Source organism: Electrona antarctica, assembly GCF_951216825.1.
Source record: "Electrona antarctica genome assembly, chromosome: 15".
Taxonomy (NCBI): Eukaryota; Metazoa; Chordata; class Actinopteri; order Myctophiformes; family Myctophidae; genus Electrona; species Electrona antarctica.
The window spans coordinates 29,295,601-29,320,496 of NC_136796.1; the positions used below are offsets into that span (position 1 = coordinate 29,295,601).

General features: G+C 46.1%; 1 protein-coding gene across 1 annotated transcript in view; it reads left to right on the plus strand.

Moving 5' to 3' along the window:
* The window catches only part of col8a2 (collagen, type VIII, alpha 2), an 80,381-nt gene extending 56,387 nt beyond the window's left edge, over positions 1-23,994 (plus strand). The window contains exons 2-3 of the mRNA XM_079522265.1: positions 11,592-11,785; positions 21,467-23,994. Of these exons, the coding sequence (XP_079378391.1) occupies positions 11,635-11,785; positions 21,467-23,370 (2,055 nt within the window). The 5' untranslated portion in view covers positions 11,592-11,634 and the 3' untranslated portion in view covers positions 23,371-23,994. The remainder of the gene's footprint in view (positions 1-11,591; positions 11,786-21,466) is intronic.
* Positions 23,995-24,896: the final 902 nt, after the last annotated feature.

The window sequence follows — 24,896 nt, forward strand, 5'->3', positions numbered from 1 at the left end:
GGCTTAGGAAGGAGAGAATAGAGTGCGGGTTTGCCAGTGGAGACCTACAGGGCAGTGGGAGAAGGGGTGATCCGTCTGATTTACAGGGGGGGGGGGGGGGATTAGATTACTAAAAGTGTCTGTGTAGAAGTGTTCCTGTTGGACAGAAGAGGGTCCCGGCCGCGCTGTTCTGAACTCCTGACCCCGGGCCAATAATAACTCACGCTCTCTGGCCTCTGTGAAATTATTATTCTAATAATCCATATAAATCTCTACCCTCGTATTATGTTCCCACTCTAGCGCTGCACTTCCACGCTTGTGTTGAGCCGCTGATAGTATGTCACGGCTTCAGAGTGAATGGTTGTATACCTTTATTGGAGCACGTCTCGCTTCATTGAGAAACAGAGGATATATCGCTTGCGGAAAATAGATGGAAGCCGATTGGTCTTCATGTGCTCGTTATTTTCTTTTTCTTTTCTTTTTTCCCCCTTTTTCAGCTTGTCATATTGGGTTTAGGTGCACCGACAGGTCAGGTGGAAAGGTATAGACCTCTGCGTCTGAGTGAGTGAGCACTATACCTTCTCTCTCTCCCTCTCTCTCTCTCTCTCTCTCTCTCTCCCTCTCTCTCTTCCTTAGCTTCTGTGAACTTGGCAGGTCAGGAGGAGAGGTCTGTCGCAGAGTGTTTCACAGACCTATATCTTTCAATCTCTCTCTCTCTCTCTCTCTCTCTCTCTCTCTCTCTCTCTCTCTCCCCGTCTCACACAATCTGTCTCTCTTTTATTTCTTCTGTCTCACTCGAGACTGCATGGAGGAGAGACAGGGGAAGTGGCCATTTGGTCGGAATTGCAGTACGGGGGCCCAGACTGTTGTAATGAATGCCCTTTCATTGGCCCCTAAATTGTTCCTGCTCGGGGGGCCTAAAGAATGAGTGAGGCCCCTTGGTCTGAGCCGTGTGGGTGTGAGGGCGTCCCTTCTGCTGTACATGTGTGAGGTCCTATAGGTTAATAGCTCTGTGTCTAATTAGCCTTAGTTTGACACACACACACACACACACACACACACACACACACACACACACACACACACACACACACACACACACACACACACACACACACACACACACACAGGTACAGTTGTAGAGGACTAGAGGTACGCATGCACAATCCATTATACCCCATCTCACTTCTCAGTGTGTCTGCTTCTGCACTCAGATCAGTGCCCCATTGGTATTACGTGTTCCTCCCTGAATGAAGTCATCCAGATTTGAACACTCTGGCTGTCTGCTGGGTCTATTGGTGGATCCGTATATGTATATATTTGACATTATCCCCACAACGCTTCCCTTTCCTCTCGCTCACACACCATTGTGGTTCCTCCGGTTCCTTTGTCTTCTACAGTGTTGTTTTTGGCAGCAAATTTCGATTTTAGTTTTAGTCATAGTCTTATAGTTTTCATTTAGTTTTAGTCACATTTTTGTCCCTTTTTTAGTGTTAGTCTAGTTTTAGTCTAAATATCATAAGATTTTAGTCGACTAAATCTACAGTTGATTTAGTCGACGGGCCTTGATGCCGTCGTAATGACTGTTTTTACACTTGCTGAAAATAGCCGATCTACAAGCCCACAACGCGTCGCGAGCTTGTAGATCTGCTATTTTCAGCATGCAACCAAGTGTAAAATGACTTATACTGGATCTCTTGTCCCTTCCTAACAGTTTAGTCCAATCGCTGAGAAAATAAATAATCAACTTTTCTGCCCTAATGTGTCTTCACTAATATCACCATCATGACTCAGTCCTTCATTCAGTATCGCTCGTTTTTCCCCCAGGACTAGCAACAACATTATTTGATTCAGTTTCACCATGATTCCTGCTGGGTTCACTCTACTTTCTTTGCTTGTTTGTTTTGATCGCCCTCTCCTAATAATACCCGCTTTGCCTCAAGCCCCAGTGACACAGATACACGTGAGAGCCAGGAGAGTCAGCCCAATCAGTCATGCTGTCATCGGAGGGATTACTTTCACTTCCCAAGACGGATCAGACAGTTGAGCAGGCAGAAGGAAGAATCGGCCAGAGTGCAGGGGATGCATTAGCATGGGGTTGTTCGTACATCATCTCCTCACCTCGGTCTGGGGAGACACAGGAAGATGGATGATATTGGCTATCAGTCAGCGTTGATTTCGTCGACTAATACTAGGGCGAAATTTTTTCGTCGACTACCTTTTTTCACTGACGAAAACTAAATGGAAACTAAATGAAAACTAAGCTATGATGACTTAAACTAAGACTAAATATATTGACAATTTCGTCAACAAAACTAGACTAAAATGTTATATGGGACTAGTGGACAAGAGATCCAGTATAAGTCATTTTCCACTTATGAAATAACGGATAAGGTAAATAAAGGTGAAAATCAGCATTTGTGCGCACGCACGCACGCACGCACGCACGCACGCACGCACGCACGCACGCACGCACGCACGCACGCACGCACGCACGCACGCACGCACGCACACACGCACGCAGGCACACACACACACACACACACACACACACAGTAACAGTAACACTAGTACTTACATTACACTAGTAAGCCTTAGAGGTTGAATAGAGCCTGGAAAATGTGAAAGAATGCAAGGGAGCAGGGTGTGTGTTTGTGTCACATATGGACATATTAGTGGACTGTGTCTGACTGATGTATGGCCCCTGAGCGTGCATGTACGGAATACGTATACGTGCACCAGCGTGTCGTCAGTGGAAGTGTAAACAGCTGCCGTCACACCTCGGCGGGTCCCTGACAACGTTAAATGGACAATTTATTTCTAATGACTCCGTTAAGCATGCATGGAACCAACAGGAGAGAAGCCGGGGAGAGTACAGGACCTCTTTTGTGGTCGCACGCCAAAGGGCCAGTAGAGAGAGAGAGAGAGAGAGAGAGAGAGAGAGAGAGAGAGGCGGCAATTTAACACAGTGGTTCTCAAACCTTTTCATGTCAAGGACTCTCAATTTGATATAATTTGGATGTGGACCGCCAGTTAAAGTCTGTGTGCCAGGGAAGGGACCCCCATCAGAGAACACTTGTATTGTTGAAAATGATTAAAAAAAAACAACAATATTACTGGCAACCCCCATCAAGGACCCCTGGGAGGGGATCCCTGTACCCCATCAAGGACCCCTGGGAGGGGATCCCTGTACCCCATCAAGGACCCCTGGGAGGGGATCCCTGTACCCCACTTTGAGTAGCACTGATTCAATGCTTCATTACGCTTTCCACTCGTTGACTAGCTAACGGCGTGACCGTCAATGTGCCATTTACACCATATGCCGTATAGACGCGCTCAAATGTTCTTTCAGAGTGAACGTTTTTAACTCAAATCTTTGCTTCTGCAGGGCGGGGTCCCTGGCTGGAACTACATATTTTCAGATACCAAATACAGATAATTCTGGGGATCCTTGATGTGAAAAAGGTTGAGCACCACTGACATAGAAACATGTTTTCAGAAAACTGTCAGGATTTAGAAGACATTTGTAGAATCGTCCTCAGGTCTAAATGGTTAAGCACACATAAATGTACTCTCACATGCCCTCATATGCGCATACACACTTCACACATAGCTGCACCTTGAATAGACACACTGTTCGCCCAGGAGCTATGTGGTCATCAGCAAGTGATTGTTTACCCAAACTGGCGCTGAGTAATTCGGTGTGCAGTTCAAAGCCACCGCAGGCCGTGGAGGCCGCGAACCAAGTGCTACTCTGCGCTGCACCGGAAGGGTGTTCACGGCAGGGGTGCCACTCAGGGCTCCGCGCGAGAGGGATTACCTCATTCAGAGAAAGGTGATTGTCCAAATAAAATCCTGCACGCTCAATTTCCTCTCCCCGCCCTCACACATACTCACGCCCTCAGACTCAATAAGCGCTGTGTGCCTCCAGCCGCCAGTCTTCACTTGAACGCTATACTCTCAATTTCTCCCTCTGACCCTCCCTCCATCAATCTCTCTCTGTGACCCCCCCCCCCCCCCCCCTCTCTCTCTCTCTCTCACTCACTCTCTCTTTCTTAAACATGCGTACAGGACAAAGCACACATACAGGTCCATGTTCAATAGTGTGTATGTCGTCAGGAACAGATGTTTTAGCAATACACGTTGTTGGGCGGTGTATTTTTTTTTTTGAGAATTAAAGTTTGCAGCTGCACGTGTTTTCTATGCCAGTGTGGAAAATGACATAACACTGGCATGTCTAGAGTAGACCACAGGCTGCATCATCAACATGTCTCCCAAGACCACAGGTATGTTATGGATAGAAGTCTGTGTAGGTTGTACCCCTTCCTCATCCTTGGTGGCAGACAATGAATTGTCCATATTCACACAGTAGCCATTTTGCACTGACATCATGCAGGGAGGTTTCTCGCTGCCAAAATATGACAGGAGTGTAAAACGGCCACCGTGTGAATAGTCAATGGCTCGAGAGAGTTTGAAGTTTCAAAAGGTTTGCTTGTCTAAGGGACAAAGGGACGTCACTGTGGTTGAATAGGAGCTGCGCAGAACCACCGTGGGTTCAGGCAACGGTTATAGCAATAGCAAGAGTATTGGTTATGGTTGCGGTTGAGATTCGAATTGGATGTATCGGCCATAATGGGCGGTTGTGGCTTGTGTAGGGTAACCAACTGCGCGGTTGTGACCGAAAGTACAATCACGACCTTGGTGTTTTCATAAAAGACCAACCTGGCATTATACGGTGTATCGTGGTCGGGTGTTGATGTCCTCCACTCAAGCAGCTGCTCAAATGGCCACTAACAGCAACCCATCTCCTCCTCCTCCTCCCTCCACGACACAGTATCCCCACGCCCAACTTCACAGTCAGCTCCTCGTGTCGAGGAAATGCCTGATAGACCCTGGCTGTGTACTGTAAGTGGCCTGCATTATAGCCCCTTTATCCAAAGCACTTTACAATCTGCGTTCACACACACATTCACGCACCGACGTTGGAGGCAGCCGTGCAAGAAACCACCCTTGTGTCGAGTGCAGTTCAGTGCCTTGCTCAAGGACACTTCGATACAACGCCAGGGAGTGCTGGGGATTAAACCGGGAAATGTCTGATTCCCTAGAGGCCAGTGTACCTCCTCACAGTACAGTACAGTACAGTACAGTACAGTACAGTACAGTACAGTACAGTACAGTACAGTACAGTACAGTACAGTACAGTACAGTACAGTACAGTATTGGTTCCCAAAGTGGGGTCCGGGGACCACCAGGGGTCCTTGAGAGAGTTCCAGGGGGTCCCCATGCTAAATGATAGTTTGGAACCAAATGGACCCTTATGGAACCAAATGGACCCGTCCATTTGGACCCTAATTTGTACACTCTCAGAGTTAAATTAACATTGATTGTACAATATAAATTGGGGACCATTAAATGGGGGTCTGTAGACTAATATGCATGTCAACCTGGGGGGTCCTTGAAATTAAACGGGTTGAGAATCACTGCTAGAGCCATACAAATCTTCTCTTATGGGGGAATATTATTTTCAATTGGGGGTTGGCGGACTAATGAGTGTCGATTTGGGGGAACCATGCATTGCAGTACAGTCCATGCCACGTATAGGGAAGCCTCTAGACAGAGCGTACTGTACCTTCCACCTTGCTTCCCCAAAGGCAAAGCACTGCTGATTTCATTAGAGGACAGACGGAGCACTTAGGTAAGTGTCTGCTTGGCTCGCGCGTACAGTATGTGTCTCTTCTTCTTCTTCTCCTGCTTCTCCCGCCGTTCTGGGCAGACATGCAGGCCACTTGAGCTGCTGGTGAGTTGGGCTTTGGTTTGGAGGCCACAGAAGTCCGCCTTAATTGGCTGCCGGAGCCCTATAGAGCGTCGCAGTCCCGCCTCCTACCCTGGACCAGGAAATGAAATCCAATGCATTATTCTCATAGACATTTCTTAAAGTATTTATTTAAAGACGGTTACGCCGCGGACAAAGCCAACTCGAGTCGTGACAACTCATGACAACACAAACAATATTTTGGACCAAACAAATAATTACAAAGAAGAAAAACAACAAAAAAAGTGTTGTAACCTGCCGTTTTTTTCTTCTTTCTAATTATTTGTTTGATCCAAAATATTGTTTGTGTTGTCATGAGTTGTCACGACTCGAGTTGGCTTTGTCCGCGGCGTAACCGTCTTTAAATAAATACTTTAAGAAATGTCTATGAGAATAATGCATTGGGTTTCATTTCCTGGTCCAGGGTAGGAGGCGGGACTGCGACGCTCTATAGCTGCTCCGCTTAGCATCTCTGCTCCAGCAAAACGTCAGAGAAAGGCATACTACTGCAAATGACAGGTTTTTGTCTCAAAACTCAGGTTAACCAGGTGGTTTAGAGATAGAACGTCTGAGGCTTGTCTACGTTCATTTAACAAATGTAGACAAGCCAGCACAAAATGCCCGTTGAAATAAACTTTATTGTAACAGGCATGTTTCGCCAGCATGTGTCTTTGTGTCCGAGGTGTGGGTTGCGTACAGTATATGTTCTGCAATATTTGACAGCTGTGTTGAAGTAGGCACATCAGACAAACGACGGCATGCGCAGCCTGGCGGGGTCCCTTAGCCCCGTAGATCAGCCGCCATAATATCCTCTTTCTCGCTAAAAACAATTTTCTGTTCTGTTTCGTATTTCTGGAGCTGTTACTGTAATGTCTAGTCCACAGTGGTTATTTTTTTCCTCTTAAATCTGGTTTATATAAAGTGTCACCAGTCTGCCAAACGAGTTATTTTTCTTCTTCGGCAGTAACTTTGGATGCCGCTCATGTTTAAAGGCTTAGGAGAAGGCTTTGATTCCTTCACTAGCCCCTCTCTCCCTTCACATTTCAGTTATGTTATGGTTTGTTTTGAATGGCCCGGTATCACGTGAAAATGAGGGGAAGTTAAACTCTTTGGGTATTTTTAAGACACCCTGTATAACCACTTAGCAGGAGTATGCGTGTTCACTCACAAGAAGTTATAATTTGTGTGTGTGTGTGTGTGTGTGTGTGTGTGTGTGTGTGCGCGCGCGCACTCGCGCAGGCGTACGTGCGCACGCGCATGCGTGCTTGTCTGAGCCACGGTGGCCTGACCAGTAGGGTTTGCGTGAGACATTTTAACTGCGTCTGCAGAACTTTTCAACAAAAACATTTGATAAACAGATTGTGTGGTGGTCTGCAAACTTGTCTGATCCCTGTGTATATGCACTGCATCTGTATTTGTGTGCGTGCGTGCGTGCGTGCGTGCGTGCGTGCGTGCGTGCGTGTCGCCCCCAGTCCATTGGAGAGAGGGCTTGACGCCTAGTACAGGATGGTGGGCACCAAGAACAGCCATGTAAATTACCCCTACCACAAAACCACAGACCCACAGACCAGCTTCCCTGCCAGCCAGTCAGCCAGTCGGCCAAACAACCAAATTCTGGGCTACCAGCGCTGCTCAATCCCTCTCCCTGTCTCTCCGCTCTCTCGGCCATGCTGTCTCCATATCCCTTTATCCCCCCCCCCCACCCAGCGTCTTTAACTGTCGCGTTTTCATATGTTTTTCCTTCATTATGATTTGGCTCTATGTAGTGTGAGGGCTTTTCTTAGGTGCTGACACAGATTACACAGACGCACAGGAGCACAAAGCATGGACACACACACACGCGCGCGCAGACACATACGTATACGCATGTAGACATGAGTCACATGACTAATTACAGAAAAACTTGCTTGGGGCTTTGAAAACACATCGGTAAATGGCTGTTAAGCAAGAATTTGACCGCTGAACTATGTGCTCGCTAGTACAAAACAACCTCAGATGACGGCACGAGAGGAGCTGTTAAACAGACCCAGTCTCAACACACTACATGGTGGCAAACAGCAACACCTTTACTTTTGGGCTACCGGTATATTTGCGAGTCCAGGCCTCCCGATGTACTCCCTGCTACTGGCACTTTTTAAACAATAAAAGTCGGAATACTTTTTTGTATTGGTACTTTGGTAGCGCCACATTAAAAATTGCTTCCAACTGAACTGTGCACTTAGTATCTGAAGCCAAAGCCAGCTCGGTGAGGACTTAACGGGACAGGCAGGCCTAGCGGCACGGCTCTGATATTAACATCTGAGTTATGACTGGACAAAACCAGCCCAATGTCTTCCAGAACTAACAATAATAAAAAACATTACACGGCACAATAGTGTAATTCACACCGCCTTGGTACCACTAACCTCATGTGAAAAACACAGGTTCTGCCATTGTTCAGAACAAAGTGGAAAGCTAATAGATGGAGAAGAAAGCATAAGGGTTGTTGTGTGAGGCTACAGTGCAGGAGTCAGGAGTAAGAGAGAGAGGTGGTTTATCAGGACAGAGGATGTGGGATGTTACTTTTGTGTCATTTAGGACAGTGGTTCCAAAAGTGGGGTCCGGGAACCCCCAGGGATCCTTGAGGGAGTTCCAGGGGGTCCCCAGCTAAATGATAGTTTGTAACCAAATGGACCCTTATGGGTCTGTAACTCTGAGAGTGTACACATGGAACCAAATAGACCCTAACGGGTCCATTTGGTTCCATGTGTACACTCTCAGAGTTAGATTAACATTGGTTTTACAATATAAATTGGGGTCCCAGAGATAGAAATGCCATTAAATGGGGGTCCGTAGACTAATGCATGTCAAACTGGGGGGTCCTTGAATTGGGTCCCTGGCATGTCTTTTCAAATGGGGTTCCGAGGGATAATTAGTGTCAATTTGGGGGTACTTAACATGAAAAGGTTTGGGAACCATTGATTTAGGAGAGGAAATAGAAGAAGAGCAGCCCTGGGATTATCACAGTGAGGTTGCTATATGGGTTGTCGTTCCCAGCCTTTTCTCTTCTCAGAGGAGAAAAGCCCTTGTTAGGAAGGACCTAATGCAGAGCAGGACTTCCGTCGTGTGTACTTCCCCTGGAAACTGTCTTTTTCTACCCAAAAGGACAGTTAAAAAAAAGTCTCAGTTTTACATTCCATTCACGGGGAATGTAGAAAGATCTGCAAAGCCTCAGCGTAACTTCCTTGGGCAGTACTTCCACCAAATTCCAGTACTTCCGTTTAGACACTCAAGCGACTAGGTCTCGCCCAGTGTGGGTGCAATAAGGCCAAAATGGGATGCATTAATTTTGGGCGGGAACCCCTTTTGTGTGTTTTTATCATTATGTCGTACTTTAGCTGTTGAAAAATAGCAGGACGAGCTTGCCTTGTAGATCTGCTATTTTTGAAAAATCGTGAAAATGTGGCGCAAATGTTTGAATATATATTCTTTCAGAGCGAACGTTTTCTACAAGCTCTCAACGTGTCGCGCTGCGACACGTTGAGAGCTTGTAGATCTGCTATTTTTGCTATTTTTAGTGCCCTCTTACAGGAGTTCAGCCCCCTCTGACACACTCTGCACGTCCCTGCTGGATGAGTTCAGTAGCCAATATGCGTTGTTACACTTTCTGTCTTTGTTGGGTCTCAGTTCTGTCCTCACTAATGTTCAAGCTAAAATACAAAACAAATTCTACTCAGTCTGTGTCTCATAGGAGGGCTGTGGGCAGTTCAGAAACCCGTATACCAGTGACATCATCGTTACTAGGCAGATTTCTTTTTAAACAAGATTTACAAAAATATATATTTAGATTTGTATTATCGTGAGAACGATGGCTTCCATTTTCGCATTGCAACTTTTCAGGAATAGAAAGCCTGCAGTTTCTATTTGCTTGGATTCCCCATCGATGATGTCACTGGTGGACGGATTTCTGACCTGCCCACAGCCCTCCTATGAGATCATTAGTGAGGACTGATTTTATGAAGGTAGGTTGAAAAGTGCAGGTCCTTTCACAGACTGCACTGGCCTTGAATGTTGGTTTATGTAAATCTGTCACCAAGGCGGTGAAAGGAATCACTTGCCCTTTCGAAACAGTGCATAAGTTACTGCCTTCCCCTCCCTGCGTGATGTAAGTATGTGATATTGTTGCTGTTTTAAAAGTGAGCAGGTTATGCCCAGGATCACATTTTGCGTCACGTTATTATCCCAAGGGAGCTCCTGACTGTCATCATCCCAAAATGCCGGCGAATAGACAGCAGTTCACACAGTAAAATCATTCATGTTAATTTAACACCGAAGAGTACACAAATGGGTCCATTTGGTTCCATTTGTACGGTATATTGACACTGAGGATTTTACCGTGCAGTTACTGTGGGGTTGAAGAGGAAATTGTGTCCACTTTCCCACATCATCTCAGGGGTTGCACCCCTATACACTGATATAGACACATACGTCGTATGTACATGTGTGCGCACGTGCATGCGCACACACGCACGCACGCACGCACGCACGCACGCACGCACGCACGCACGCACGCATGGTCGCACGCACACACACACACACACACACACACACACACACACACACACACACACACACACACACACACACACACACACACACACACGTACACACACGTACCACAGAGACACAGACGCACGCCATCCTCCAGTGGCTTCCTGCTTGCACCTGACCAGGGTTGTGTAAATATTTGGCAGTGGTAACATGAGGATGAAGTGATCACTTCTTCCTGCAGTAAATTAAAGTCAACATGTCCGCCTGTCACACTTTCTGACAGCTAGCCAGGGTCAAACCGTGACCCGACCAAGCCCACGCCAGCATATCATTGGTATTTGAGCCTTGGCTATATACTGTAGGCCTGGCTACTTGCCTGTTGCCTATACTGTATATCGGTATAGGCATTATGTTGTCTGAGTCCGATGTGAAACACTGAATCCCGGCTCCTCCTGTCCTTGGGCAAGACACTGAACCCTGCATTGCCTCCAGTGGTTGCCACCATTGGTGTGTGAATGTGGGAAGTGAGGATGCTGGCGTCGACTGTTCGACGCTTCAACTCCCAATGTATGAATGAATGGACCATTGCATTCAGGAGAATTGTTTTTTTTTCCGAAGTCTCCTGAACTTCAACGCAGCATTTTGCATTGAACTAATTTGTTTCGAAATCCATGTCGTACAACCGCATCTCCAGTAGATAAAGATGGCAGGGTTGAGCCCCAAAAATAGCTGATCTACAAGCTCTCAACGCGTCGCAGCGCGGCGCGTTGTGAGCTTGTAGATCTGCTATTTTGTTGCTATTTTGGGCCAAATGTGCCCTCATACGGGATTTCAGCCCCTGCCTCTCTAACACTCTGCACGCTCCTGTGTGTGCAAGGCACCAACCCAGCAAGTTGGTGCCTTGCATGTAATCCTCCGCACATCAGTGTGTGAATATGTGTGTGAATGATATGCACTTCGTAAAGCAATCTGGATAAATGTGCCATATATGCACCATTTACCATTTATGTTACACATGTCTGCGAATACAACAAGTGACGTTTTGACATGAAATACCTTGCTCTGTGTACAGTTCTTCTAAACCTCTTCTGGATGACTGGATCAGAGCCCACTCTAAGATCTCGAAAGCATTTAATATTAATACCATATTATCAACAATATTATAACCGTAATGACAATTATTTTGTGGCCCACTTGGGGCCCCGGCTCAGAGGTTGGGAATCGCCATTCTAAACATCTGCTCTTGCTCTTTTCTCTGTCCTTGGTCTAGTTGTACGTGTGTGTGACGCCTGGAGCCTGGGAGGATAGTGACCATGCTGTTGGCACCTGTCTGCTTGCTGCTGATGCTGGGGGGGCGTGCTTTGGCCGGAGGCTACCCCCCTATGCCCCAAATGAAGTACATGCAGCCCATGATGAAAGGGCCCATCGGACCCCCATTTCGAGAGGGCAAGGGACATTATATTGGTAAGTGTGTGTGTGTGTGTGCGTGCGTGAACAATAAAAATCTGTGACAACTTTATTAACTCGTTTCAAAGATGCCATCAAACCACTCCACACTTGTCTCTTCAGTTGACAGTATACAATCCGTACAGTATTCCCCATGGCAATAACCCGATAATTTGATCACATTTCGACTCATTCAAACCATGCTGCACATTGATGTGGTTCAGATGCGGAAAACTTCAGCACCCAAAGCTATGCAAGACAAGAATGAAAACACAACGCAGTGACAAAGACAAATAACATCAAGACACTGCAGCATTGAACACGCTCCCACAACAACTCAGATTCTAAAAGCTTAGCAATACATACCACAATATAAAAATAGTAGTACAAAAGTAAAAAATCACACCCGTGTGAACTGAGTGGTGTAAGGTCTTATATAGATAAATCAACTGTGGTCTGACGTAATGTCTGACGTAATGAAATCACACCCGTGTGAACTGGGTGACCATAGCAACCATGCTAATTTTTTGGTACGAACAGACACGTAAACTAACAAAGCCAGTTGTAGGAGTGGTTTACACCACTCAAAAAGAAGCACTCATTTTACTAAAATAGTGGTTAATCTATATGGGTTGTGCTAATAATCTAAAGTAACTAAAGCTAAAAAAAAGAAAAGAAAAAAAAACCACACCCGTGTGAAGTGAGGGGCGCTCTTATCATTAGACATCATCATACATCATCTCATGAACAACTGAATTTATGTGATTGGTTAGCCGATTTGCTCGTCTACATATGACGTACATTTTCCCTTCATTGTCAATGGCATTTAATGTTTGTGTTGCCACAAATTTACGTCATATTTGGCAGACATCTGACCTAATTTCTCCTTTCAGTGTCAATGGCAAATATTGAGACGTGTGGGGACAAAAGCTGCATGTATATAGTTAGAAATAGATAGCCTTCACGAGACAAGTAAAAGTACCTGCAAATTGTACTTGAGTACAGTATGAGTGAATGTACTTTTGTTATACATTCCACCACTGCCCACAACAACCCGGTCTAAGAAGTGTTTATGGACATGGGCCCAGGGAACAGAGACTAGACAAATACGTTTGTGTGCTAAAGTCGCGGGTTTATTGGCTCTCTGCGGGCAGTCAAGGGGACCTCGGTGGAGTGTGTATGTGTGTGTGTGTGTGTGTGTGTGTGTGTGTGTGTGTGTGTGTGTGTGTGTGTGTGTGTGTGTGTGTGTGTGTGTGTGTGTGTGTGTGTGTGTGTGTGTGTGTGTGTGTGTGTGTGTGTGTCTCTCTGTACCCCGTGGGTCCGGCGGGATTTGGCAGGTTTCTCACCATACAGGCCTGGTGGTGGTGGAGGTCTGATTGCCCGCTGTTTGGCTGAGCTCCATGCTGCATGGCCACTGAGCTCCATGCTGCATGGCCACTGAGCTCCATGCTGCATGGCCACTGAGCTCCATGCTGCATGGCCACTGAGCTCCATGCTGCATGGCCACTGAGCTCTCTCTATGCTGCATGCTGAGCTCCATGCTGCATGGCCACTGAGCTCTATGCTGCATGCTGAGCTCCATGCTGCATGGCCGCTGAGCTCTATGCTGCATGCTGAGCTCCATGCTGCATGGCCGCTGAGCTCCATGCTGCATGGCCACTGAGCTCCATGCTGCATGGCCACTGAGCTCCATGCTGCATGGTGAGCTCCATGCTGCATGGCCACTTGTTTCCTCCCACCATCTGGATGCTGTTACCCTGCTGTTTTTCACGTTTTGTGCGGGATGGGGAGAGGAGAAAGGGGTAGAGAGAGAGAGAGAGAGAGAGAGAGAGAGAGAGAGAGAGAGAGAGAGAGAGAGGGAGGACACACACACACACACACACACACACACACACACACACACACACACACACACACACACACACACACACACACACACACACACACACACACACGTTTGTATAATATTACTATACTTTTGAAGCCAAAACTTTTGTCTTATTTCTCAAATTCTCCTGTACTTGTGGGGAAATTTGGCCCTAATACTGTAGGCCTGCACACACGCATGCACGCACGCACGCACGCACGCACGCACGCACGCACACACACACACACACACACACACACACACACACACACACACACAAACTCTGGATGTAAACCAAAACAGTCACATCATTACCAAACTTGTCTCCATTTAGTTTGTGCATCGCATGGACGACACACCCAGAGGCCCCTGCTTTAAAACTAATTTCCTCTCATGACAGACACATTATCAGTAAGTTGCCATGAAATAATGTTTGACAAAGGCACATTCCAGAAGTCACATTCAGAGGAAGTGCAGTGAAGCGTTCCGAAACCTTAGATTCCTGGGAATGGCTCCGAGAGATAGCACAGATTCTGACCTGAGTGCACGTCCATAATCTAAAGGCATGCTGTGTTTGGTTGCATTGCTGAGTGTGGCTTTGAAAGAAACTTGGACTCCACCAAGGGAAAGGCTTTGTTGCTCACGTGAACATCATGCTTTTACCGCCACAGTGTGGTCAGAAAGTCTCATTGCATGTTGGGCAGCATATACCGGTAGTAGACAACAGAATGGTCACTAAAGCAAAACACTGCTCATATACTGTAGGTTATACTGCTAATATGAATACAGAATGTGTTTTGATTCTTTATTCACAATTTTAAATTGTAGATTTGCTTGCAAATTTTGCTTGCAAATAGCAGCATTTGTCTTTATGCACCACATTAATGTGTTTGTAAGCACAGACTTATTATATTATCACTGCTGTCGGGCAGAAACCTTGGATCTCAACTTTTGATGTTTTTCTTTTTCATAAATCAATACCCTACTTTGTCATGCAACAGTGTTGCACAAAGGTAGCAAATATAATACAAAGCAATAATACAAGCTCAGCTATTTCCGCTGTTTTTTTTTTTTTTTTTTATAATTGTGCGTGTGGGTTTCATAAATATTTAACCAATGGAAAGTATTAAGAAGAGCTTGTGACTAAACACAGGTCATTTTATTCTCTTTATTTTTATTACATTTTTCCTGAGAAGTAACAGTTTTGGATAGACTGACAGTGACGCTGTATTGATTGATTGAAGTCAAAGTCGTACGATTAGTCACACACGTTACCACAGTGAAATTTGTTCTCTGCATTTGACCCATCTCTTGGAGCGGTGAGCCGCAGCGTGAGCTGCAGCGTGAGCTGCAGCGTGAGCCGCAGTGTGAGCCGCAGCGTGAGCCGCAGCGTGAGCCGCAGCGTGAGCCGCAGCGTGAGCCGCAGCGTGCGCCACGCTCGGGAATCATTAGTTGATTTGACCCCCAATCCAACCGATTGATGCTGAGTGCCAAGCAGGGAGGCATTGGGTCCCATTTTTACAGTCTTTGGTATGACCCGGCCGGGGATCAAACCCCCGACCTCCCAGTTTCATGGCGGACACTCTAACCACAAGGCCACTGTCTGGTTGATTGATTGATTGATTAACAGTATGCAGAATAGGTACATTTCAAACGAAAGCACAACTCAATACTAAAACTGTTACTGTGGACGACACCATGAGCATTACACTTAATTGTTTACGAACAGGGTTGCAATTCATCAGAACATTTAGAGACGTACAAATATACACTATATACTCTACAAAAACGGTAAAATCATCATCAAAAAACGCATAAGAATCTTTGGTGTATTAGTTAGTTTAGTATTCATGTATTATGTAATTTATTGTCGTTGTTTATGTAAACTGTAAAAGTAAGGAATCAATCATCATCATATACAGTCATGGGAAAAAGGGGTGGGAACTCTTTACGGGGGCCAGTTTTGAATTGCAGCCGTCCGTAGGTGCCCTTTGAGAGTGGTTTTGAAGGAGTCAAGGGATTCACATGTCTTAATGGCTGTTGGTAGGGCATTCCACATTTTGGTGGCATAGGAGTGAAATTAATTTAGTCCCTTGTTTGTGCCAAATCTGGGTTGCACATGGTTTGTTGAACTCCCTCTGGTGTTGTGGGTGCGTTCGGAAATGCACACCGGGAGCGCACTCACCTATTAGTTTGCATTGCACAGTGCGCTCAGTGCGCTATTTCCGAACGCGCCCTAAGGAAGTATTTAGACAGGTACATGGGTATCTTGGTGGTGTAGCGAATCTTGTGGACCAGACCCATTGCAAGATGCTGTAGCCTATCTGTCATCAACCCTAAGCCATTCCAGCCTGTCAAAATGGGCAGGGGTGAGGTGGGTTCGGGGAGTGAGGCCAAGTAGTAGCCTTACCAGTTTGTTTTGGGAAGTCTGGAGTGCCTTTGAGGTGCTGTGGTACCAAGAGGTGCATGCAGTCGAAGAAACCTTGTACAAGGACTCCTGTTAGGGTCTTCAAGGTGTTTTTGTATAGTGCTAAAGATCTTGGTGTTATTTTCCATAATCATTTCAAATTTGACAAGCACATAAGCTCTTTTGTTAAAACAAGCTTTTATCACTTTACGCTTGCTGACCAAGGTTAAACCCTATTATACCTCCCCTGAAACAGTTATCCATTCCTTCATCTCCTCAAGGCTGGACTAGTGTAACCACTCCAAATAGTCCAAAATGCTGCTGCCCACCTCCTCAGAGTCCTCACCGGTACCAAAACGTTTGACCACATCACACTGTCCTAAATTGATATCACAAAGAATTGATTTTAAGCTCCTATTTTTTACTTTTAAATCTCTCATTGGCACCAGTCACTGCTGACTCAGAACAAGAGGTGACCGCGCTTTTGCGGTGGCGGCCCCAGAGCGGCCCCAGAGCTATTAGAGCTGCTCAATCCATTGAGATCTTTTAGTCCCTATACTTAAAACACACCTTTTCTCCCTGGCTTTTAGTTTAATTTATTTACGTATTCCTATTGTGTCTCATGTTTGTTCATATGCTATGTTTCTTGTTCTGCTTGATGTAATTTGCTTTAATTTTATTTATTTTTCCTGTGAAGCACTTTGGTCAATGTAAATAAAGGTTGATTTGATTTGATTAGTAAGGACCAATTATATGAAGATTGGTGGAAAATGGGTGACGTGCTCCTTGTAGTATGATAAGCCTGCAGTTGATGCTGCTGATGTCAGCATGCTCGTCATGCAAATAATTGTTTGGGCATGGATCCTAATTTTAACCCGAGCAGCCTTAATTTTAATTCCTGTCAGGCTTTCCCGGGACCACAGTCATCACAAGATACCACATACTGTATTGATTGCTTTGCATTTTTGTTCATCTTTGAAAATGTATTATAATTATGTATAATTATATCCATTATGTAGTGTGAGTTATTTTGCACTGATTCAGCATTGCAAACATCCAGAATTACTGAAATTATACAATACAACCTCTAAAAGTGATGAAGATTACATGATATCTTCAGAGGCGTGGTTTTTCCTCAGTCAGCAAATTTAAATTTGTAGATATACAAGAAACCTAGCCTATAATTTTAAATAGTTCATGACTCATGAATGCTGATGTGCGACTCATTCAACAACATCCTTTTCGGTCAGAGTAACTTGCTCAAAAATATTTAGGTATTTGCTGTTGGCCTACATATCTATATCTATCATAATGCACAATGACTTTAGCCTGACACTCAGTCTGAATTTTCATTGACATGGCCTGAGTTGAAAAACAACAAATGTAGCTTTTAGCGAAGGTTCAATAAGGAAGATCTTAAGGCTTTCATTCGGCCTTACAGCACTATAGTATGGATATTGGACTTACTTATAAGATGGCACTGCTGCATGGCGTCTACTACCAATAACATCATCATTCATCAGGCAGGCTTGGGAATTTCAAACATGTTTTCAAACTTCGTATTTATTGTTTCATTAATGCAAGAATGATGTCTTGTATTTCAGCATGCTAACGTTATAGGACGATTAAGTCCAAATTGTATTCTGACCCCTCCACGAAAAGGCCCCCTTATCCATCATTTATACATTATGGATAATTAGTGTGGACTTCTCTATAGCAATTGGGCCATCTTATGCGAATGAGGGCCAATTGTGCAGTTTTGTGCTTCATTCATTTCATGCTTGGGTAAATTCAGAACATGGCAGTTTCTGTGTGGTCTATATGAGTCATACCAATTACCATTAAATTACCATTTCCACACATTTTAAGTGTACTGCTGTTGACTATGTCTTGAATGGCGCTTTACAATGATTGTGCATTACATTCACTCGTGCACACACACATTCATACACCGATGGCGGAGGAAACCCGATGCAAGGCACCAGCCTGCTCATCGGGAGCAATTATTAGGGCTTCAGCGTCTTGCTCAAGGACACTTCAACACTATAACTTTGGGGGAGCCCGGGAACGAACTGGGAACCTTCCGGTTCCCAACGGTTCCCACTCATTAACTGCCACCATGTGGCCACAGGAATTGGGCAGATTACTATTCATCCACTTCCGTTTTCCCGGCTCGCAGACAGTACATTGCACCGCCGATCCAACCGATATGTCTGAGTCATCCGATCCATCGATTGGATCAGCGGTTCTGGACAACTGGAGATCCATACAGTATATGCCTATATATGGACATATCAGTCGGATCGGTGTTTCCTGACAACTATAACGTGGTCGTGGTCTTGTCTATATGTTTGTTTATGGTTATGTCTGAGTCAGAGTGGCGTGGTCCAAGCAATTAAGTTTCATACTTGTGCTTTCAAGTGGCGTTGGGAGCCTTTTTCCCTCTGTTTATTAGTGCATAGCATAGCATAGCATAGCATAGCATAGCATAGCATAGCATAGCATCGTAAGACGTCTGAGGGCGAGAAGTGGACAGTCGGATCAACATATGGAATGTCAGAACAGGTCAGCTCCATGTATGAAGATCTAAGGGTGGCAGTGGGGGTAGTCTCTTGAGTGTACAGGGTTTGATGAGGGCCCAGGTAGGGCCGGGCCTTAATTTTTGGGCCTGTTGAGAACTCTAGTTTTCGCCGGCTGATGGGCGCGGCTGCACTAATAACTTTGGGGCAGGCCTGTCTAGAGTTTGAATGGACAGGTATCAGTCAGACTCAAAAGGGAGACATCGAAGAGGAAGGATGGATGGGGAAGGACCAACATATGGAATGTCAGAACAGATTCTGACATATATCCATATATGGAGATCAGAGGGTTTGAGGTCAGATGTAGAGTTGCTGGCCAATATTGATGATGATCATGGATCTCCACATATGGGCTTAATTGCGACAGCAGGTTGCATTTACAATGACGTCAGGGATCTCTACGAGACATGGTCACCATATATGGGGGCTTTCCCATGTATGGGGATTTTTTTTTAAGATCTTTTTTGGGCGTTTTTTGCCTTTATTGATAGGGTACAGTAATTTGACAGGAAAGGGGGAGAGAGATGGGGAGTGACACACGGCAAAGGCCGTCGGGCTCGGTAGTCGAACCCACGGCACGCAGTCCAGCTGGCTTGGCAGCCTAGGTGCCCAGACGGTTGAGCTAACCGTCCGGGCCATGTATGGGGATTTTGAGTGACTGACTGACGGACAAAAATGTACAATGTCATAGTAAATGCGACCTGCGGTCGCCACAACACAAGTTACACAACGCAACGCAACGCAACGCTGATGTCTGCTTACCAAATTGATTTTGTCATTCCATATCTAAAGCCTATAGGCATCATTCTGAATGTAACATCATACAGAATGATGCCTATAGGCATTAGTTATAGAATAACAAAACTCAATTTGGTCAGCACTGGCAGACACTGTTCTCTGTACGCATTCCTTTAAAGGTCAAACATTTGTCTTGGCTACATCTCATTTTGTACCTGTTGTGCTACTGAAAAATGGTGGTGATTTCTACTATACAGCTATCAGGGACGTGCAGAGACTGTTAGAGAGGCAGGGGCTGAAATCCAGTAAGAGGGTACAACAGTAAGAGGGTACAACAGTAAGAGGGTACAACAGTAAGAGGGTACAACAGTAAGGGGGTACAACAGTAAGAGGGTACAACAGTAAGGGGGTACAACAGTAAGAGGGTACAACAGTAAGAGGGTACAACAGTAAGAGGGTACAACAGTAAGAGGGTACAACAGTAAGAGGGTACAACGCGTCGCAGCGCGTCGCGTCGAGAGCTTGTAGTTGTAGATCTAGTGGAGATGCGGTGTACGACATGGATTTAGAAACAAATTTGTTCAACGCAAAATGCTGCGTTCAACTTCAGGAAAAAAGCAATTCTCCGGAATGCTGCCTTCCGGCGTGGCATGGAAAGGCAGTGGCATTTGCATTATTTTCACCATAGTAAATGCTGCATTCATGGTCTGGAGAGGGCAGTTGTTTTACAGACGGGGAAAAGGGGCAGGGGCTGAAGCCCTCTTTGATGTCTATGTGTGCATGTCCCTGACAGCTATTCTGGTGGAGGAATAATAGGGAGACAATGTACAGTAGACTACATGTGGGATGATTACTCAGGCTGGCTAATCCTGTCCACTGACTTTCATAGTACAAAACATTACTTGGACTTTGCAGACACACATACAAGCTATGTCAGAAAGTAAACATTTTCAATTTGACTTGTGAAACAGAAAGCCTCACTTTAATACTAAAAGAAGTGGCATATATTGTGGTGTAATTTGCAGGATTGGCCCGTTTTGAACAAAATGCCTCAAATCATGAAAGCAGCGTGCAATTTACGTGAAATCTTTCACAGACTTTCTACTAGTCTAAGGAATATATCCCACCCTTTTTACATTGGCCTGTTATAGCGCCACCAACAGCTGGATTTGGAACAAAATGCCTCAAATCATCCAATTGCCATCCAACTAAAGACTACCACTCCGGAGCGGGGCTGTCTAGCCACAGCCGCCGCTGCAAGAAATCCTGACCACTCAGGCGCAACCCATCGTCATCACTGACGGACGGATGCCTATGAGGAGGCCACAACCTGACCTGCCCTGGTGGAGACCTGTGCCCCGAGGGGCACTTTATCTAGTTTTCAAATAGTTTGGTTTGTTATGAACGTCAGAGATGTCAGCATACTTACAAGGGACTTTCATAATAAAAACAACTTTAATCATAGCCACATGGATAACGTTTGTAATAAACCAAACCGATTGTAAATCTGTCAAGATTTGAGCGAGTTAACCGTTTCCGCGCCATTGCCATAGATCTAGGTCAATTGAAGCCTATTATTTAATACTACGCTTACCGCCATTGCCGTTGATCAATGGCAATTGCGCTTTTATAGCGCTTTCGCTCCATCAAACCTGTTGTTGTCATGACAATGGATCGCCCATCTTTGATTGTCCTAGCCATAATAATCCATTCTATCTGTTTCTTTCAATCGCCTGTATGTCCTATTCCTTGTCCCAGATGGCATTTTTGGTCAAAACAACGTTTCTTTGATGGCCTGGGGGCTTGTTCAGACCCTATAAGAACAGTGAAGCCACGCCCCATTGATAAACAAAATTCAAATAATAATAATAACATACACACACGTCATGCCGGACCAACGTACTGGGTGAGCAAATGTGAGTTCCGCCACATTTTTCTTTTCAACCCAGGAACAGGAAAACCGCAAATTTGAGAACCGATTCAGACTGAATCGTCCATTATTTAGAGATAGCTATTATTATGAATTGCTAGCTGTATCCTTTTCGGTATATTGAACAAATCTCATTCAATTTCTGGACTAATAGTAGATCATTCCTGTCTCTTTGTAGATATGCCACCCATGATGGATGTGAAAGGAGAGCCAGGCCCCCAGGGAAAACCTGGGCCAAGAGGACCACCTGGGCCAGCAGGACTTCCAGGGAAACCTGGATTGGGGAAACCGGGTCTCAATGGTCAGCTGGGTCCCCAGGGACCTCCAGGTTTTCCAGGAATGGGGAAGCCGGGACTTCCAGGTCTCCCAGGAAAGATTGGGCTAAAGGGGATGCCAGGGATGAATGGCGAAGTTGGTCCTCGTGGTGAACCAGGGCCCAGAGGTCTTCCGGGCCAACCGGGGCTCCCTGGCCCCGCTGGCCTGTCTCTGAATGGGAAACCTGGGCTCCCTGGCATCAGGGGTCCTCCTGGTTCCCGTGGAGAACCAGGATTAAAGGGCGGCCCTGGCAATCCAGGTGATCGTGGGCTCAGGGGCGAGAATGGAATGGGGAAGCCAGGTCTTCCAGGTATAAGGGGCCCTGCAGGATTGAAGGGCAGTCCAGGAATACCTGGACCTCCAGGTATTGGCAAACCAGGACCAAACGGATTGGGTGGGCAGCCTGGCCACAAAGGTGATCAGGGGCTCCCAGGAGCACCAGGAGAACCAGGAGAGGCCGGAGGGCCGGGTCTGCAGGGTCTGCCAGGCCCGCCTGGGCTAGGGAAGCCTGGTCTAGATGGTTTACCAGGAGGACCAGGTCCAGTTGGTCCAAAGGGTGAGGCGGGGACCAGGGGATCTCCTGGGTTTCCTGGGGCTCCTGGCTATGGTAAGCCGGGTCTGATGGGACCGAAGGGAGACAAGGGCCATCCTGGGTTACCCGGACTTCCTGGGGACAAAGGAGAACCTGGAATGGAAGGTCCAATGGGAGAAGTAGGACTTGATGGACAGTCAGGACCTCCAGGACTTCAAGGCCCCATGGGGCTCCCAGGAAAACATGGATTGCCTGGAATTAAAGGTGATTTGGGCCTACAGGGGCCTCCGGGTCTGCCTGGACTTAGAGGTGACCAAGGCCCCAGTGGTCTCTCTGGAAAACCTGGTCTCCCGGGGGACAAGGGTCTCCCCGGTCCTAATGGGGCTATTGGAAAACCTGGCCCCAAAGGTGAGGGAGGCCAGGTTGGCCTACCTGGTAATCCAGGTTTGACAGGTGCTCCAGGGCCTAAAGGTGAGACAGGGTTTCTGGGGGGCCCTGGACCCAGGGGCCAGTCAGGTATCCCTGGCCTCCAGGGTCCTCTAGGTCCCATGGGGCCACAGGGTGTTCCTGGTCTAAAGGGTGAACCCGGAATCTCAGGGCCTATAGGGCTGGGTAAGGTGGGGGAGAAGGGGCTTTCAGGTCCACAGGGTCCTCCAGGGAAGCCAGGAAGCGCCGGGCTTAACGGCACCCCTGGAACGCCTGGCCCCCCAGGGCCACCAGGTCAACCAGGAAACGGCCATACAGTTGTGGCAGGGCCAACCGATTCACAGCTGGAAGGGGATGAGGTGCCGGGCGACAGGAAGAGGCCGGTATACAGTCACGGTGCGCTCTCCGCCTCAGTTGCACCAGCCTTCACTGCTATCCTCTCCACGCCCTTCCCTCCATCTGGCATGCCCATCAAGTTTGACAGGACCCTGTACAATGGGCAAAATGCCTACAGCACAGCCACCGGAATGTTTACGGCTCCGATGTCTGGTGTCTACTACTTTGCCTACCACATGCACGTAAAGGGAACCAGCTTGTGGGTGGCACTGTACAAGAACAATGTGCCGGCCACTTACACCTATGACGAGTACAAGAAGGGCTACATGGACCAGGCCTCGGGTAGTGCTGTGCTGGAGCTGAAGGAGAGTGACCAAGTATGGGTCCAGATGCCCTCGGATCAGGCCAACGGCCTCTATTCCACAGAGTACATCCACTCGTCCTTTTCAGGATTCCTGCTCTGTCCTACATAACCCTGTCTTCTCATTCACGTGTTCCTGTGCTGGCGCCTCATTATGGCCCAAAACCTGAAATACCTGCAGCCATATTAGCAACAAAACACCCATAAAGTTATCCATATTATTGCCAGCATCCTCATCAGCATCACCCTCAATAACATCAATGAAAAGTAAAAACAGAAGAAAAAAAAAACTTTGTGAAAGAAAGATGGAACATGTTTAAAGGCAGGGGAAGGATACTTCATGCTGTTTTCTGCGTTTCGACGTCTTTCAAGTGTTGTTTTTTGTTGTTGTTTTTAGCCTATATTATTATAATTATTATAATTTTATTTTTTATTATTTTGTCCTTGTCATCCTTGTTGTTGTTTATTGGATTCAAATATTTGAGTGCCTTACTTTGCAATGTGTAAGTAACAAACCTTCCCGTGTGACTGCACATCCTGCCAATTATGTCCTGACACCAGTAGGATGACATCTCTACACCCTGGGAGGTACAGTACATCTCTCCTCCAGGCCGCAGTCACTTCATCGAACTCACAGAAGTCTCTCTCTCTCTCTCACACACACACACACACACACACACACACACACACACACACACACACACACACACACACACACACACACACACACACACACACACACACACACACACACACACACACACACATCCTTATTTAAATTGGGAAAGACCGATGTAGGCAAGTAAACAACACAGTGATATTATGAAATATACTGAGAAAAACCTTTATTGAGTTAAACATTCAGTATGTTGACATTTAAACAGCACTAGGCATCATGATCTGATGGAGTTAGTGGCCGTTGGGTGCTGGTTTCTGTATAGGCTTCTACTTTCTGTATTTCAAAGCCAATCATTTTAAGTAATGCGTTTGCACAGTCCAGTTCCCGTAAAAGCCATCAAAAACCAGCATAATGCACCAACACAGCATTATTGTGTTGTTGTTGTTGTTGTTTTTAAGTATAACATGGATTGAGGTATGTATTCATAAAGTACAGTTATAGGAAAAATAAATACAGATGTCTGCAAATGGTTAATGTTGGCCTGAGTTTTAGTGGATGGATGGCCCGCTATATTGCAAATCATATTGCAAATCACGTCACGGTGATGGCCCTGAACTGTAACCATGTCACCGCTCGCTATACTAACCCATTCTCCGCGGGAACCCTTTTCCGAGTGCCGCTCTACGAGCTTGTAGATCTGATATTTTTTGAAAAATCGTGAAAATGTGGCGCAAATCTTTGAATATAAATTCTTCCACAGCAAACGTTTTAAACTCAAATCTTTGCTTCTGGGAGGTCCATGGAACAACATATTTTCAAATGGGAGTCAGTGGCCAATTACATATAAATTTGGGGGTCCTTGACAAACACAAATGTTTGAGAACCACTGACATAGAAACATAGGTTTTTCAGAAAACTGTCAGGATTTAGAAGACATTTGTAGAATCATCCTCAGAACTAAATGGGCTAACCAAGAAATCAAGGACACCCTGTTATTTACATACACACACCATACCATG